At 43.9% G+C, this 17,919-nt stretch overlaps 2 protein-coding genes across 8 annotated transcripts in view; both read left to right on the forward strand.

Annotated features, from left to right (window-relative positions):
* Positions 1–17,919, forward strand: part of LOC106970509 (cytochrome b-c1 complex subunit 2, mitochondrial) — a 169,730-nt gene that overhangs the window by 145,846 nt on the left and 5,965 nt on the right. The gene's annotated exons all lie outside the window — the stretch shown is intronic.
* Positions 1–17,919, forward strand: part of VWA3A (von Willebrand factor A domain containing 3A) — a 67,266-nt gene that overhangs the window by 33,089 nt on the left and 16,258 nt on the right. For 6 of the 7 annotated variants that reach the window (XM_053213611.1, XM_053213617.1, XM_053213612.1 and 3 more), the window contains 9 exons: positions 2,350–2,475; positions 4,944–5,079; positions 5,188–5,291; positions 6,824–6,904; positions 7,321–7,415; positions 8,857–8,976; positions 14,228–14,302; positions 14,448–14,592; positions 15,337–15,532. In XM_053213611.1, the coding sequence (XP_053069586.1) occupies positions 2,350–2,475; positions 4,944–5,079; positions 5,188–5,291; positions 6,824–6,904; positions 7,321–7,415; positions 8,857–8,976; positions 14,228–14,302; positions 14,448–14,592; positions 15,337–15,532 (1,078 nt within the window). The remainder of the gene's footprint in view (positions 1–2,349; positions 2,476–4,943; positions 5,080–5,187; positions 5,292–6,823; positions 6,905–7,320; positions 7,416–8,856; positions 8,977–14,227; positions 14,303–14,447; positions 14,593–15,336; positions 15,533–17,919) is intronic. The other variant, XM_053213616.1, reaches the window with a different exon arrangement.

Here is a 17,919-nt window from a genome sequence, read left to right on the forward strand (position 1 = left end):
CCTCTTGGCTTCTCTGTTGTGTTTCTGCCCTTGAGAGAGATATGGCTGCAACCAATTTCATTGTCTTCTTCTTTTTTTTTTTTAAGTTTATTTATTTTTGAGAGAGGGAGAGAGAGGGAGAGAGAATCCCAAGCTGGCTCCACGCTGTCAGCGCAGAGCTCGATGTGGGGCTTGATCTCAGGCACCGTGAGATCATGACCTGAGCTGAAATCAAGAATAGGAGGCTTAACCAACTAAGCCGCTGAGGCACCCCTGTCTTCTTTTAATATGAGCAAAACAACAATAGAAGGATAACAAAACCCTACAGCTGACTCCGATGGAGTGTGGGGGGCGGGGAGCAGAGAGTGTGTGGGGCTCAGAGGACTAGGCAGCACATGCCCCGTCTAGAGAGGTGCCTCTGCTCAGCCCCAGCTTGCTGTTGCTCTGAGCAATGTGACCCCAGTGCCGCCAGGTCTTGGGATTTTTCAAGAGCTGGAAATCGGGATTTGTGTGTATGTGTGACTCCTTTACATTTTTTTAAAACTGGAGGTGAAATTCACATAACATCAAGTGAACCACTTTAAAGTGAACCATTAAGGGTACTTAGGGGGCTCAGTCAGTTGAGTGTCCAACTCTTGATTTTGGCTCAGGTCATGATCTCACAGTTCATGAGTTCGAGCTTCACATCAGGCTCCATGCTGACAGTGCAGAGCTTGCTTGGGATTCTCTCTCCCTGTCTCTCTGCCCTTCTCCTGCTCTCGTTCTCTCTCAAAATAAATAAATAAACTTAAAAAAAAAATAAAGTGAACAATTAGTATTTTCACTATGTTGTGCAACCACCAACTTTATCCAGTTCCAAAACATTTCATCCCCCCCAGAAGAAAATTCTGTACCCATTAAGCAGTTCCTCCCTCTTTCCCCTCCCTACAGCCCTCTGGAAACCACCAATCTGCTTCCCATCTCTATGGATTCACCTATTCTGGATATTTCATATAAATGGAATCATATACCTTTTGTATTTGTCTTCTTTCAGTTAGCATAATATTTTCTTTTTTTTTTTTATTTTTGAGAGTGAGAAAGACAGAGTGTGAGCGGGGGAGGGGCAGAGAGAGAGGCAGACACAGAATCAGAAGCAGGCTCCAGGTTATGGGCTTTCGGCACAAAGCCGGATGCAGGGCTCAAACCCATGAACCATGAGATCATGCCCAGAGCCAAAGTCAGAAGCTTAACCAACTGAGCCACCCAGGCACACCTGCTTAGTGTAATGCTTTCAGGGTTCATCTATGCTGTAGCTTGTCTTAGAGCTTCATTCTTTTTCGTGGGTGAAGAATATTCCATTTTCTAGATGTACCACCTTTTGTTTATGCATCAGTTGATGGACATGTGGGTTGTCTCCACCCTTGGGCTGTTGTGAACTGCTGTGAACAGTGGTGTACAAGTCTCTCGAGTTCCTGTTCTCAATTATTTGGGGTTATAGACCTACAAGTGGAAATGCTGGGTTATGTGGTATTTCTGTGTCCGATTCTTTGAGGAAGTGCCAAACTGGTTTCCACAGAAGCTGCACCATTTTACATCCCTACCAGCAGTGCACAGGGCTCCAACTCTCCACATCCTCACCAATGCTTGCTCAAGTCCTCTTTAAATTACGTTTATGGCCAACCCAGTGGGTGTAAAGTGTTTCTTCGTAACTTTAAGGTTAGAAAACCCTTCAGTTATTTAAAAATACTTCAGGGGTGCCTGGGTGGCTCAGTTGGTGAAGCTTCCAACTTCGGCTCAGGTCATGATCTCGAGGTATGTGAGTTTGAGCCCCGCATCGGGCTCTGTGCTGATAGCCTGGAGCCTGCTTCAGAGTCTGTGTCTCCCTCTCTCTGTCCCTCCCCTGCTCACACTCTGTCTCTCTCTCTCTCTCTCTCTCAAAAATAAACATTAAAAAAATTAAAAAATAAAATAAAAATGCTGCAGAACAATACCGTAGAAATGGAATACAACACATTTGCAGGCTGTATCTAACACATGACCCTATTTTATCTTATTTTTTAAAGTTTATATACTTATTTTTAGAGAGAGAGAGCACACAAGTGGGGAAGGGGCAGAGAGAGAGAGGAAGAGAGAGAGAATCCCAAGCACTGCACTGGTGGTACAGAGCCCATTAGAGGGCTTGAATTCATGAGCCACAAGATTATGACCTAAGCTGAAGTCAGACCCTTAACTGACTGAGCCATCCAGGCACCCCAATGGACCCTACTTGATAACGTCTGGTTTAAACAATCTGACACTTAGCTTTGGGAAATTACAAGGCTGCTTGACCTGCCTTGGCCATTGCTAGTAGCCAAATGACCTCTAATGGCTGATTACTCCTGCTACCCCCAGGTCTATACCAGTTGGGACATGGACCAGCTCCTGGCAGAAATCCAGAAGGCCCAGAGCCTCCTGAGCCACATCCAAGCCTTGCGCAACAGGACCCCCAATGAGGAGCTAACGGGCATGATGAAGGAGGTAGGTGGTGTAGGTGAAGATTTTGGAACTGGCCTCACTCCATTCTCCTTTCTCACCCGTCTCCCTGAGGGCATGGCTACCAAGGCCCCCATGTGCTAAAGAAAAACGAGGTAAAGCCGTGCCCTCTGCTGTACATGACACCCCTGAGCCGGGTGGGCCTTCCACTGTGCTGGAAGGATCCTGATGGATTTTCTAGCTGAAAAATTGATTTCAGAGAAAGGCCAGCAGGCTCCTGCCACCCTTCCCATCTATCACTGTCCCCTCCCTTCACCCCAATTTGGAGAAGGACAGAAACCTCAGCCACACTGAGTGGGCCATCTTGAAGACAGTCTTTGGCACCCAGCACTTCATTCAGGGCAAACGTCCCTGCCTGGTGACTTCACTAATGTAACATCAGTAAAGTAACGCAGCCAGCTCATGGACGCAGCACCATAAAAGGTATGAGCTGCTGAGGGGCGCCTGGCTGCCTCAGTCAGAGGAGCGTGCGACTCTTGATCTCAGGGTTATGAGATCGGGCCCCATGATGGGTGTAGAGATTACTTAAATAAATAAAACTTAAAAAAAAAAAGCAATGAGCTGTTTAGACTGTGCAGAAACTTAACTGTGAACAGAAGGCACGGAGAATGCATTTATCGCTTCATCAAATGAACATGTGGCTGTGTCATAGAAGACATCTTGGCCTGGTTGGACACAATGGAAGAAACACAGCACCTAGAAACTGGAATCTTATATTTTAGCTCCAGCTTTTCTATTTAGTCTCTATAAATCATAACAGCTGTTTGTATTATAATTAGAATAACTCTCTCCAGAGTGCCCATTCTAAGATAGGCAGCATGCTTAACTCTTTAAATGTCTTATCTTATTTTAAAAACAACAGTCTGCTGCAGATGTATTATTGTCCCCATTTTACTGATGAGGAAACTGAACTTACAAGGCTAAATAATTTGCCTCAGACCCGAGAGATTAGAGACAGATCAAGTTTGAATTAAACCCAGGTCTGTCTGACACCACAACCTTTCCAGGAGTTTCCCAAAATGCAATACATGCATTACTTACGGTTTGCAAGGTACATGGTTTAATTTTTCTAATATGTATTTAAAACAAGCTCATTATTGTTGTAATACATCTTCTTTCTAAAATTATTTAGGTACAAAAAGGGAATTAATTTTTTAAATGAAATCCAATTAATAATTTAAAGGCTTTAATATTACATATTTGATTTATTTCCTTCTTTAAAAAGATTTGTTAACGTTTATTTTATTTTTGAGAGAGAGAGAGAGAGAGCATGCACATGTGTGAGCTGGGGAGGGGCAGAGAGAGAGAGAGACAGAGGATCCAAAGTGGGCTCTGCACTGACAGCAGATGCGGGGTTTGAACCCACAGAACCATCACAGAACAGTGAGATCATAACCTGAGCCGAAGTCAGACACTTAACCAACTGAGCCACTCAGGCACCCAAAAGAGTTAGTTTTTAAAAATAATCTCTAGGGGCTCCTGGGTGGCTCAGTCGGTTAAGCATCCGACTTGGGCTCAGGTCATGATCTCAGTTTGTGGGTTCGAGCCCTGCGTCAGGCTCTGTGCTAACAGCTCGGAGCCTGGAGCCTGCTTCTGATTCTGTGTCTTCCTCTCTCTGCCCCTCCCCTGTTCACTCTCATTAAAACAAACAAACAAACAAATAAATAAATAAATTTAAAATAATCTCTCCACCCAGTGTAGGGCTCCAACTCACAACTCCAACATCAAGAGTCACATGCTCTACTGACTAAGCCACCCAGGTGCCCCCATGGTTGATTTATTTTTTAAAAAATTCTAGAGGCGCCTGGCTACCTCAGTCAGTGGAGCTTGCCACTCTTGATCTCGGGGTTGTGAGTTTGAGCCCCACATTAGGTGTAGAGATTACTTTAAAATAAATTTTCTTAAAAAATTCTAAACAGGACAGTGGTACTCAGATACAGCAAAATTCATGAAGGCAGTGCTCAAGTGTCCAAAGTTTGGGAATTGCTGTTCTGTGTCTTATTTATACATGAGTTATGACTTAATATCTCAGAACCTCAGGTTTTCAGTTTGTAAATGTGGGTAAGGGGAAGCTAGGCTAGATCAGGGCTCCTGAAATGATCTGGTGTAGGAGTTACTTTTTACTTCTTCAAAGCCTTGTGTTAGGAGCCCACAGAAGGGCCATCTGTCATCTTGAAGTCCAAGGTGCCGATCTTGATGGTAAGGGTGGGGAAGGGGCCAAGAGGATGGACAAATCAAAGAGAAAGCAAATTGCTGGGGACATCTTACTCTGGAAATTCTAGCAATCTCCAGAGAAGGGGGTGGGGATGGTGGGAGGGGAAGGCAGAATTGCCTTAATTTGCCAGGTAATATTTTCAGATGCTCCACTTAGGGGAATGGGGTGGGTCGGGGAGACTAGGGATTCCAAGCTCTAAAATGTGATTTTGTAATGAGGGCTTTTAAATTTAATTTAGATTTCCACAGAGATTGCAAAAGGGCCACTCACAGGTCTCTTGCCTAAACCCCCAAAGCATGAGGGTCCCCTCACAATTGAGTTCCCAAACTTGGAGAAGACTTCTGCAGAATGGCTAAAGATCAATGGCCTAAAAGGTAAGTCCCCAATGAGGGCAGAACCCAGGACTCATGTGACTAACTAAAGTCATGAATCCTCTGGGGCTCCAAGGGTTGTATCTCACACCCCACTATTTATTTTTACAGCCAGAAAACTAAGCCTTTATCAGGTTCTGGCACCCAATGCATTCTCTCCCGTGGAGGAATTTGTGCCTATTCTCCAGAAAACAGTATCTTCATCTATCTATGAGGTAACTCAGAGTCAGAGTTCTCTCCAGTCTTCTGCAGGGGGGCACTTTTGTGACATTTCCCTTCTTAAATGTTCAAGAAATAAGAGTAATAAGTCAGATCATAGGGAGTAGGGGTCTAAAGGTCTGGAGTTGGTTGTAAGCTTTCCACCCAGGACTGTAGAACTCTCATCAGATCTATCCCAACTGCTATTTTGCAAAGATTTGAAAAATGGACTTGGGAGATGGGATAAGAGGGAGCAAGCAACCTTCCTCCTTGAAGGTTTTCCTCTGTGCACTCAGAACACACTCACTTTCCTTGTATCCTCACTGTACCTGGTACAGCTTCTGTTCCAGCTCTTATGATGTGTTAATATGTGTACTTGTTATGTGTCTAAACCCCCAATGGCATATGATCCTTTAAAAGAACAAACTCTTGAGGTGCCTGGGTGGCTCATTCAGCTGAGAGTCTGACTTCAGCTCAGGTCATGATCTCATGAGTTCGAGCCCCACATTGGGCTCTGTGCTGACAGCTCAGAGCCTGGAGCCTGCTTCAGATTCTGTGTCTCCCTCTCTCTCTGCCCCTCCCCCACTTGTGCTCTCTTTCTCTCTCTCAAAAATAAATAATAAAAAAAAACATTAACCAAGAGAACAAACTCTGTTCTCCAACCCTGTATCCCCATTATCTAGTACAACTAAGCAGTCAATGAATATTTCCCAGATGGCTAACTGGGTGGAAGGAAGGATAGAAAAAAGAAATAAAAGAAGAATGAATGGATGGATAGAAAGAAATGGTGATGAATGAATAGATAAAAGGATGGATGGATGTTTGGTTGGTTGGTTGGTTGGTTGGATGAATGGATGGATGGGTGATGGGTGGATGGATGGATGGATGGATGGAAATGTAAACTTCCATATGGAACTATGGAAGGGGAAAAGTAGAAGGATGAATGACAGAATTAAAAAAGGTGAAAGGATTAAAGTACAATGAAAGGATGGAGAAATGGAAGGATGGAATAATAGGTAAAGAGAAACATCATTGAAAAGATGGAAGAATGAGAGGGAAGTGGGATAGATAATTGTAGCAATGGATTAATGAATGACCGGGTGGATGGATATCTTGGCAGAGGATGAAAAATTAGACAACTTGGCAGAGGACGAAAAATTAGATTTTCGAAGGGTCCATGAAGGTCTATCTGGGTTTCTAAGCCTATGAGCCCATGGCCAGTATGTTTCAAGGTCTCCAACGATCCTATTACAAAACTTCCAGCCATATCTTGTAATCAAGACCCTGCTGTTTGTAAGAGCCTCCCCAGAAAGGAGCCTGGCTAGCTGTCAGGCATGGTGCATTCAGGGACCACTGTCCTAAAGGACTTCTGTCACCAGCTCCAGGCATGGCAATGACTAGGGAGGCATAACCCACCCCCAGATGTGCTCAAAGCCCACTTCCCTCTTATGCATCTGATTTGGAGAGCCCAGCACCCAAATTAACTTACAGTCATTCCCCACATGTGCTCTGTTCACTTGCTGCCCATCCTGGCAACACCTGAATGCAGAAGGCAATGGTACAATTTGAATGGCATGACGGGACAGTGAAGAATGTTCATGTGGACCCGCCCTTCCTCTATGAGTACCAGGTTAGTAATGGGTCCAATAGGTCAGAATATGTGGTATGAGAAGAGAGAATGTGAGGAAGGCACCATGGAATGTGGAGACCCAAAACCATTGGCTGAACTCCCTCTTATAAACAGAAACTGTTCTCTGCCTCCAGGCACTGCTGGAGCTTTCTACACTTGTTTCCCAGGGAGGAACCTGTCAAACAAAAGTCTCTAATCTTTTGGGGCAAGATCTACTTCCTCTCCCATCTGAGGCAATGAAATATTTGAACTTCCTGGTCTTGTGGCAGACTCATCAATGATTTAGTGGAATGTTTATACTGCCTGGATACCCATGACCTTGACACCTCATTCCCAGAAGCCAACCTTCCCCACACAGACCCTTTAACCAGCCATCCTTTGATCTGTCACTCACTCTGTGGCCTGTGGGTTTACAGAAACAGCTCAGCAGAGCTATGCGGATGTATGAGAGGCGGATCGAGTGGCTCTCGTTGGCCAGCAGAAGAATCTGGGGCACCGTCTGTGAAAAAAGGTACCTTCCCTCAAAGTAGTGTTCTTGTCCTTTGTGAGTCTGGTGTGTGACATACACACTCATCCAGCTCATGAATTCCCTGTTGGTAGCATCAGAAACCACCACTTAGATAAGGATCAACAATCACTCAGCAGAATCCTTGGAGGAAAAAGTCACCACTACCATCATCAATATCAATAATTGTGTATCATCGTTGTGTTTACTTAAGATTCTTTCAGTTAAAAAGCCACAGAAACTAAATGCAAATTGGCTTAAGCAAAACAGGGAAGTCTGGTTAAGGTAACTGAAAATTCTAAAATAGATTTGATTGCTGTCTTCAGGTATGGCTCCATCCAGGGGTTCACGTGTGTCAGGAATCTTTCTCTGTCTCTCGGCTCTACTTCCTTCCCTTTTGGCTTTGTTTTCAGGCAGGCTTTACCCATCCAGGTAGCAGGATAGCCACCTGAAACTCCTGACTTTCTTTCTACCAGTTTAGCACTCCCAGGCTTGGAGTAGGGGTCCATCGATGGGCTATTCAACTCTGGCCTGGGAGGTATGATGTTCTAATTGCCAAAAGTCAAATGCCCACCCTTCAAGCTTAGGGTGGTTCTGTTTCACCCAATTCAAATGGCCTGAAAGAGGCAGAGGAGTTTTCCAAAGGAAAATCAAGATGCTGTCGTGACAGGAGGTAATAGATTCTGCACAGGGAGAAACAGGTGGCAACCATGATAGCCATCCTTACCGTTCCCTACCTTATTGGATGCATTCCCACTTACAAAGTACTATACTATTCAATCATTTAATTCTCAAAACTAACCTATGAGAAGTCTTATAAATAGTTCCTAGTTAAATATGTGAAGGATCAGAGAGGTTTTGTGACTTGCCTAAGTCACACAGGAAGTGGAACTCTGACTCTAAATCCAGAGGATTTGCTTCTGCTATCCATAATTGCTGTCTCAAAATGAGAGTAGAGGGTGGAGTTGGGAATTGATTTGAGGTCGTGAAAGAAGACCAGATGGGGCTAAGGATCTTAAAACAGAGAAAGGTCACAAAAAGATGCATTTATTTCCCCAGAGGCTCAGATACACCTAATTCCCCATCTAATTTGCTTACCTTGTTTCTGTTTCCCCTACAGAGACCCCAATCTAGAATAATATTGAATGCTAGGGCTTTAAAACAGGGAAATGCCTGCTTTCCAGGCATCCCCCGCCCCTTAAACCATCTCCACCCTGATGTGACTTTACTCCATGATGGGAGCCCCTGGGAGAGAAGCTTCCACGATCCCCTTAGTCTACTGTTGTAAACCCACTCCTATTGACCTCACACCATGGAAAAGATTTTGGCCAGCTGTAAGTTTGGCATGTAGAATTCCCCTGGAAAAAACTTTAAATAGTAAAATGGAACAAAATAAACATTATCTGAGAGATTCGGTTCTCTTCTTAAAGCTTGTGTTTCTTTTTAGGGTGGTTATACTGCTGGATATCTCTGTGACCAATTCCATGTACATTATTCATATCCAGCACTCCCTGCGGCTTCTGCTGGAGGAGCAGTTGTCCAACAAGGACTGCTTCAACCTCATCGCGTAGGCCTCTAGGTCCCAGTGGGGGGCTGGGGGCAGGGGGTGCGGGTGCTCTGTGCCACTGCTGGGCTGAGGTTCCCGACTGGGCTGGATGACAGATGTTACCAGCACCCAGCATCCTAGGATGGCCATCAGCTTATCTGATTTGAATCATCTTGTTTGCGGTACTGAATAATTAAATGGTTTCAGGACAGTCCCACTGGGGCGAAGGTGTAAGTGGCCCCAAAACACACAGCTTGATCAGCCAAGATACAGTAACTCAGCCCATTGCCCCATTTGGATTCTGAGCTGATAAACATGAAAGAGAAAAAGAAGGGCCCCGGGCACGCCCCAGTCTTGGTACATGTCTAGCAAGACCTAATATGCCAAACGTTTAGGATTCCAATCCCAAATGTTAATTATATAGACTTATATATATAACTATATATGTTTAAATTATGTGTAACTATATAATATATAATTCTATACATTTAAATGATATATATAAATAATTTGATATATACTTTAAAATATCAATATTATATATAAAATAGACATATTTTTAAACATATTTATTAAGAGAGAGAAAGAGTAAGCAGGGGAGGGGCAGAGAGACAGAGAGAAGGAGAGAGGGAGAATTCCAAACAGACTCCATGCTGTCAGCACAGAGCTCAATGCAGGACTCGATCTCACGAACCATGACCTCAGGGCCACGACCTGAGCCAAGATCAAGAGTCAGATGCTTTAACCTACTAAGCCACCCAGGTGCCCTTAAAATATATATTTAAAAAAATTTTTTTTAAGTTTTTTTAATGTTTATTTACTTTTGAGAGAGACAGAGACAGAATGCAAGTGGGTTAGGGGCAGAGAGAGGGAGAAACCGAATCCGAAGCAGGCTCCAGGCTCTGAGCCATCAGCACAGAGCCCGATGTGGGGCTCGAACCCACAGAGCTGTGAGATCATGACCTGAGCCAAAGCCAGGTGCTCAACCTACTGAGCCACCCAGGCGCCCCGAAAAACTTTTTTTTTTAACATTTGTTCAATTTTGAGAGACAGAGCATGAGCAAAGGAGGGGCAGAGAGAGAGGAAGACACAGAATCCGAAGCAGGCTCCAGGCTCTGAGCTGTCGGCCCAGAGCCCAGCTCAGGGTTCGAACTCATAAACTGTGAAATCATGACCTGAGCCAAAGTCAGATGCTCAACCGACTGAGCAACCCAGGTGCCCCCATATATATTTTAAAAATTATATACAACTGGGGTGCCTGGCTGATTCAGTCAGTGGAGCATATAGCTCTTGATCTTGGGGTTGTGGGTTTGAGCCTCACATTGAATGTAGAGATTACTTAAAAATAAAATCTTAAAGAAAATTATATGTAATTATATATAACTTAAATTATATGCAGTTATATATATAGTTATATAAATTAACTATATGTATGTATAGTTATATATATAATTTAAATTATAACTATACATACATATATTTAAATTATGTATTATATATAGTCATATCTAATTTATATATATAGCTATATATAATTCAAATATATATATAGTTTTATATATTTATTTTAATGGCATACCTTTTTCACTAATTAGGGGACAAAGAAAAGGAACCCACTTGAACTATACATTTTTGTATCACTTCATATCAAATAGGGAGTATTTTTTTTTAATGTTTATTAAATTTGAGAGAGAGAGAGCTTGAACAGGGAAGGGGCGAGAGAGAGAGAGAGAGAGAGAGAGAGAGAGAGGTAGACAGAATCCAAAGCAGGCTCCAGGCACCAAGCTGTCAGTGAAGAGCCTGATGTGGGGCTCAAACTCAGGAACTGTAAGATCATGACCTGAGCTGAGATCAGATGCTTAACTGACTGAGCCACCCAGGTGCCTCTCAAATAGAGAGTATTCTAAATCAATTAAGACAGCGGTTAATATTATATATTATTCTGTACCAGAGCCTAATCTTTTTCTAATAAATGTTACAGAAAAAAATGCTTAGAGATACATATTAGGCAATGTTTTCATTAATTTATCCATCCATTCATTCAACAAACTTTTATTGAAAGCCTGCTCTGTGCCGGTCACTGCGCTCAGCACTGGGGATACAGAAGTGCATACACATAATACCTGTTCTCAAGGAACTTGGGGTCTAGTAGAGGGAGACAGGCATGTTAAGAAATAAGTGTTATTAACTGTTTTCTACAGAAATAGGTAGAAGGCAGGATCAGACCATCCTGCCTGAGCAGAGTGAGGTCAGAAAATATTCACAGAGGAAGTGACCCTTTTGCCAAGTCTTACCAAATGAGCAGGTGTTTGCCTAGCATATGTGAATGATGGGGGCAGTGGGGAGGAAAGGCATTTTTGGCAAAGGGAACAACATGAGGCATACAGGTGTTGGAACTGTGGAACGTTGTATATTGTGTTGGAACGGAGACTATGGAAATTTGGGGGGCCATCAGGGAGTTCAGTAGGTTACAGGGTGAGAAAGAGAGATTGTGCATGACAATAAAACAGGTGATGGAGAATTTATACATAGAGGATGTGCTCAGGAGCTTTTGTACTACAGGACATATAGGCATTAAAGGATTTTAAGCAAGGTCATAAGATGAGCGGATCTTGAATGCTCAAGTCACAGTGTGAAGGACGCATTAAAGGGATGGAGGCCATTTGGACCGCTCCCGTGGTCTGCACTAGTGTGGAGTAGACTTGAACTGTTGGCCATGGTGATGGAGGAAGGGATGCGTGTGAGAGCCATCGCAGAGTTAGAATCCGCAAAGCGTCGTTACCATGTGGCTATAGGGGGAGAGAGAACAGTGAAGAGAGGATAGCCCAGATGGAGCAGATCTTGGAAGTAGAAGATAGTTTTAACCATGTAGAGTTGGAGATTTCCAAGAGGAGATGTCCTTGTAGGGGTTCCACTGAGGAGTTCTAGCCAGGAAGCACAGGTCTGCAAGCCATCAGTATTCTGGTTATGTGGTTCTACACACGGAAGTGCATGAATTGCACCTGTGGAGATGTGAAGGCAAGAGAGGACAACCAGAGACAGAACTGATGAAGCACTGACATTTGGAGGGAACCACCAGAGAAACACAGGAGAGGAGCAGCAGAGAGGTAGGAGGAAAACGAGGAGAGAGCAGTATTGAGAAGCGAGGTCTCAGAAAGAAACAGAGTTTGATCCTGCAGAAGAAAAGCAAGAAGGGGAAGAATGAAGGAATCTACTGAATTTGACAGTAAAGCTCACTGGTAACAAAAAATGAGATATAGGATTTTGGAATTCAGTTTGGCAACTGAATATTTAAAAGGTTTAAAATAATAACAGTGCCCAGTGCTGGTGATGATGCAGTAAGAAGGGCATTCTTGGAAACTGTCAGTAGAAGTGTAATTTGGTATAGCCCTTGTATTAAATTTTTAAGTATATATTCTTCATTCCTTCAATTAAACCTTTATGTATTATCTGAAGGGAATACAAAGCCAAGTGTACAGAGATAACCATGCTGGGTTGTTCAGTACAGAGTCTAACACAGATAAACCTGGAAACAAACTGCATGACCCTTGGAAAAATTGGTAAAACAATCCTGACAGTGCAACTATTCAAAAGAATGAGGGAGAGTTACATGTGTGCATTTAGAAAAATGTCCTCCGTAAGTCCCAACGAAAGGGAACAGGTAGATTACAAATAGTATGTACGGTATAATTCCATTTCTGTAAATATATATTTACCTCTTCTGTGGTTTTTTTTTTAAAGTATAGTTGACACACAATGTTAGTTTCAGGGGTACAACTCAGTGATTTGACAAGTTTTACACATTTATTTTTTAAATTTAGTTTAAAGATTTTATTTATTTATAAGTAATCTCTGCACCCATCATGGGGCTCAAACTTACAACTGAGATCAAGAGTCGCATGCTCTACAGACTGAACCAGCCAGGCACACCTGTGCTTTTTTTTTTTTAATCTGAAAGGATATAGAGTAAAAAGTTAACAATTTTTTTCTGAGGAATAAAATTGGACAAATTTTCACTCTCTGGATGTTGTTAAAATTTTTATCCAATTGTAATAGAGGATTTATTACCAACTACAATACATATTTTCATGAGGGGGAAGAAGGTCATTGGTTTTATTTTAAGTTTTATTTGTTTATTTTGAGAGAGAGAGAGAGAGAGAGAGAGAAAGAGAAAGTGTGCAAGGGGCGGTGTGTGTGAGACAGAGAATTTGAGAGAGAGAATCTGAAGCAGGCTCTGCACTGTCGGCGTGCTGAAGAGGCAGTGCTCCATCTCAGGATGGTGAGATCATGACCAAAGTCATTGTTAATATTTGCCAGAGAACCTACCAGAAGCTTGACTGCAGTGGGTTGAGGAGTAAGGAGATGCTGGGACATTGTTTTTCCAGGGAGCTCGTCCATACATACAAAAGAGAAGTAGCTAATAGAGAGTCCCTGGTAGAAAGAGGAAGTTATTTTTGAGAATGGACAGGCTTGGGGTGCGTGGGTGGCTCAGTTGGTTAAGTGTGTCTGATTTGTGGTTTCAGCTCAGGTCATGATCTCATGGTTCATGGGTTCCAGCCCTGCATCAGGTTCTGTGCTCTCAGTGCAGAGCCTGCCTGGGATTCTCTTTCTCTCTCAAAATAAAGAAATAAACTTAAAAAAAAAAAAAAAAAGAATAGGCTTGAACATTCACAGAGACAAGGGGGAAGAGTGGAATAGAGAGGAGGAAGGAGTTTGAGGGGGAGGGAGACGTCTGTGGGCAGGTCTCAGAAGATCAGGTAGAAGACTTAATCTTGAGCTAGAAAAGGGATTGCCTTTGAGAAAGGCAACCAGTCCTCTTCTCAAGGATTTAAATTCTGCCTCATGGGAAAATGAGATGATGCATTTTTTTTTTCTTAATTAAAAACTACCGTGCAGACAGAGTGAAAAAAATGAGTTATGGGGCTGAATCAGTGCTAGGGGGATTTAAAAAGGGGGGAAATGACTCTCTCCTTTGGGGGTGGGGAGTTCACCCAGAGAAGGGAGCTGGTGTCAGAAAGGAACCCTGGCCATAGCTGGTCCTGGCTCTGTGTCTCCACTGAGAGCCCCTCAGCTCTGCTTATACCGGGAACGTACTGTGACACGTCAGGACCAGCAAGGAAATCTTGCGGCTGGCCCAGGCCAGGGACATCCTAGCATTTTTCGGTGTAGTCAGAATTTCGCTCCCCAAAAAGACCTGGGAGCCCAAAGACCTGGGGTGTAGAGTGGCCAGATCTCCTGGTTAAGAACACACCCTCTTTCCTTCCCCGCCAAGGTTTGGAAGCACAATAGAAAGCTGGAGGCCAGAGATGGTTGCCGTGAACCACGAAAACTTGCAGAGCGCCTGGCGGTAGGTGACTGTCAGAGGCACCTGCTGTGTCTCAGGGCGGCCTCTGCGGTTCTGTTTTCTCTGTCCCCCTCTCCACCAGAATCCCTGACCTCCCTCCAGGGCCTCACAGCCAGCCTCCCTCAGCAAGGCCCTCCTTGCCTCCTAGTTGGGCCCTGACTCTGCAGTGTCACGGCAGCAGGAACATCCTCAGCGCCCTGCGGAAGGCTGTGGAAGTGGATTTCAAGGACAAAGACGGTCACCAGTCTCAGGGCATCTACCTCTTCACGGGTGGCATCCCTGACCAGGACGTGGTGGGTAGGCCTCGTCCTGGGCCTCCTTTCTGACCCCACATCTTCCCCTAGGTGGACGCCTAGCGACGGGTTTCCCCAGCATGATTTCCCAAACGAGATTTTATTTATGTATTTATTTATGTATTTATTTATTTATTATTTTTAATTTTTTTAAGTTTATTTATTTTTTATTTATTTATTTTACTTTTTAAAGTTTATTATTTTAAACATTTTAAGTTTATTTATATTTTGAGAGAGAGAGAGAGAGCAGGGAAGGGGCAGAGAGAGAGAGGGAGAGAGAGAATCCCAAGCAGACTCCACAAACCGTGAGATCATGACCTGGGCCGAAACCAAGAGTCAGACGCATAACCGACTGAGCCTCCCAGGGCCCCCCCCCCCAACAAAGTAGATTTTAATGTGCAGAAAAGTCACCTGGGGATGTTGTGAAAATGCAGACCTTGTTCCCGAAGGCCTGGCCTGGGACCTGAGAGTCTGCCTTCCTGTCGAGCTCCTGGGAGACATCCATACTTCTGGTCCCTAGACCACACTCGCCATGGCCAGGCTCTCAGGTCCACCCCCCTGGCCTTACCTATTAAGACAGAGAAATTGTGGCCTAAGCTCAGTTATCCTTCTGTCCTCAGTGTCTAGTACTAGACCAGGCACACAACAGGCCCTGAAGAAGGAGGATTAGGCTCAACTGACCTGAAACCAGTCGCTACAGGAGCCCTCAGCTGTGGGGCCTTCCTGCCCTCTCTCCCCTCACAGCCCATGCTCAGCGCCTACATGGCTGAGGCCTGTGGGGGCTGCGATCTCCAGCTGAATATATGTCTCTTCTACGTGGGCGAGCCCCAGATGGACATCATGCCCCCTGCCTGCTATGCCAGCCGCACCGACACAGCCGCTGCCTACCGGGAGATCACCCAGGCCACGGCCGGACGTTTCCACTGGTTTGGAGACACAGGTGCATGAACAAGTGTTGGCAGGCCCATGTACCTCTTTCCTTCCAGAAAGTTGTCTCGGTACCAACATAGCTCCCTGTGCCATAGATATGTTCCAGAAAAAGGGCGTGTGAAAATCACGTTTGAAAAAGCAGAATTCCTATTCTAGGGATGGATGGTGGTGAGGATTGCAAGATAATATGAACATACTTAATGCCACTGAACTGTACCCTTAAAACATGGTTAAAATGGTAAATTTTATGGTAAGCATATTTTATCACAATTTTTTAGAGGAAAAGGAAAAAAAGCAAGCCTACTTAAAAATATTTTATTTACTTACTTATTCAGTGATTTATTTTTAAGTAAGCTCCACGCCCAGTGTGGGGATTGAACTCATGACCCTGAAATCAAGAGTCGCACGGATCTTCCTACTGACACAGCCAGGTGCCCTGACTTAAAAATATGTTAAGGCCAATATAGGGTCTTAACCAAGTACAAGGCATTTGTAAAGAAATGACAAGACAGGGGCGCCTGGGTGGCTGAATCGGTTGAGCGTCCGACTTCAGCTCAGGTCATGATCTCGCAGTTCGTGGGTTTAAGCCCCGCATCGGGCTTGGTGCTGACAGCTCAGAGCCTGGAGCCTGCTTTGGATTCAGTGTCTCCTTCTCTCTCTGTTCCTCCCCTGCTCACGCTCTGTCTCTCTCTCTCTCTCTGTCTCTCTCTCTCTCAAAGATAAATAAAGATTAAAAAAAATTAAAAAAAAAAAAGAAATGACAAGACAAAGGAAAGGGGGTTAGGGGCGGTAGACTGTGGGAAGGCAAACAGAAGGAGGGGACTAACATAAGGTCAGCGTTGTTTTAGTAACAACCAGGGTTGTTTGTTGTTTCCGGTGCTTTTCCTCCTCTTCCTGGCAAGGCAGAGGGAGACACCCTAAAATGGAAATTTACATCCTGCTCTTAGGCAAATGGAGGTGGGAGGAGGGTAGAGAACTTTTTGACTGTTTCTCAACTGTCTTCAGCTCAAAATAATCCTATGCCAAACTGGCATATTTTGGGATGGCATGCATATTCTGATCCCCTACAACTATCACAAAAAAAGAAATTGTTGGGGTGCCTGGGTGGCTCAGTCAGTTGAGAGTCCAACTCTTGATTGCAGCTCAGGCCATTATCTCAGTATTTGTGGGATCAAGCCAGCTCTGTGCTGACAGCATGAAGCCTGCTTGGGATTCTCCCTCTCCCTCTCTCTCTGCCCCTTCCCCACTCGTGCCTACCTCTCTCTCTCAAAATAATTAAATAAACTTAAAAAAAAAAAAGTACTCACTGTCTAGGATGCCTGCCTGGGTCAGTCAGCAACTCTTGATATCCATAGCATGAGCTGAAACCCCACATTGGGCCTAGAGCCTAGTTAAAAGTGAATAAATAAATTAGGTTAAAAAAAAAAAGTGCAGGGGCACCTGGGTGGCTCAGTCGGTTGAGAGTCCGACTTCGGCTCAGGTCATGATCTCACAGTGCATGGGTTCGAGCCCTGCATCAGGCTCTGTGCTGACAGCTCGGAGCCTGGAGCCTGCTTTGGGTTCTGTGTCTCCCTCTCTCTCTGCCCCTCCCCCACTCACGCTCTGTCTCTCTCTCTCTCCCTCTCTCTCTCTCTCTCAAAAATAAACACTTTAAAAAAAAAGTGCTAACTTTCTCTTTTCTAAAGTGACATAAATTTTCTTTTTTCTTTTTTTTTAAGTCTTATTTATTCATTTTTGAGAAAGAGAGAGCGAGCCAGCGAGCTCAAGCGGGGGAGGGGCAGAAAGAGAGAGAGAGAATCCCAAACAGGCTTTGTGCTGTCAATGCAGAGCCTGACATGGGGCTTGATCTCATGAAATGTGAGACCATGACCTGAGCCAAAATCAAGAGTTGGACACTTAACTGACTGAACCACCCAGATGCCTATAAGTTTTCTTTTTTAAAATATACTTTTAAGTATGTTAGATAGACATTATGATGATCATTTCACAATATATATAAATATTCATGTATATAACAAAATGATTTGTTGTACACATGAACCTAATATCATGTCATATTATGTGATACATTATGTCAATAATATATGTCTCAATTACATATATACATATATATGCTTTTAAGTAACAAAAGCGATAATACAGATAATGGATTAGGTGGTATGGAGATAAGGCAAAATCATGACTGGGACACAGGAGTGATTGAGGCTCAGGACCCACTAGTACATTCCACCCTCTCTGATTTAGAAACAAAGAAATGACTCCCAAGGACATGAGTTACCTGTGGTACAAAATCAGTGGCATAGCTGGGGCTGGAACCCTGGGGCCCTGTTTCCCAGCTCTTTCCATGAAAAGCATTGGGCATATACATAGAAGTTATTGTCGGTGATGATTGCTAAT

The sequence above is a fragment of the Acinonyx jubatus genome, chromosome E3, assembly GCF_027475565.1.
Source record: "Acinonyx jubatus isolate Ajub_Pintada_27869175 chromosome E3, VMU_Ajub_asm_v1.0, whole genome shotgun sequence".
Lineage (NCBI taxonomy): Eukaryota > Metazoa > Chordata > Mammalia > Carnivora > Felidae > Acinonyx > Acinonyx jubatus.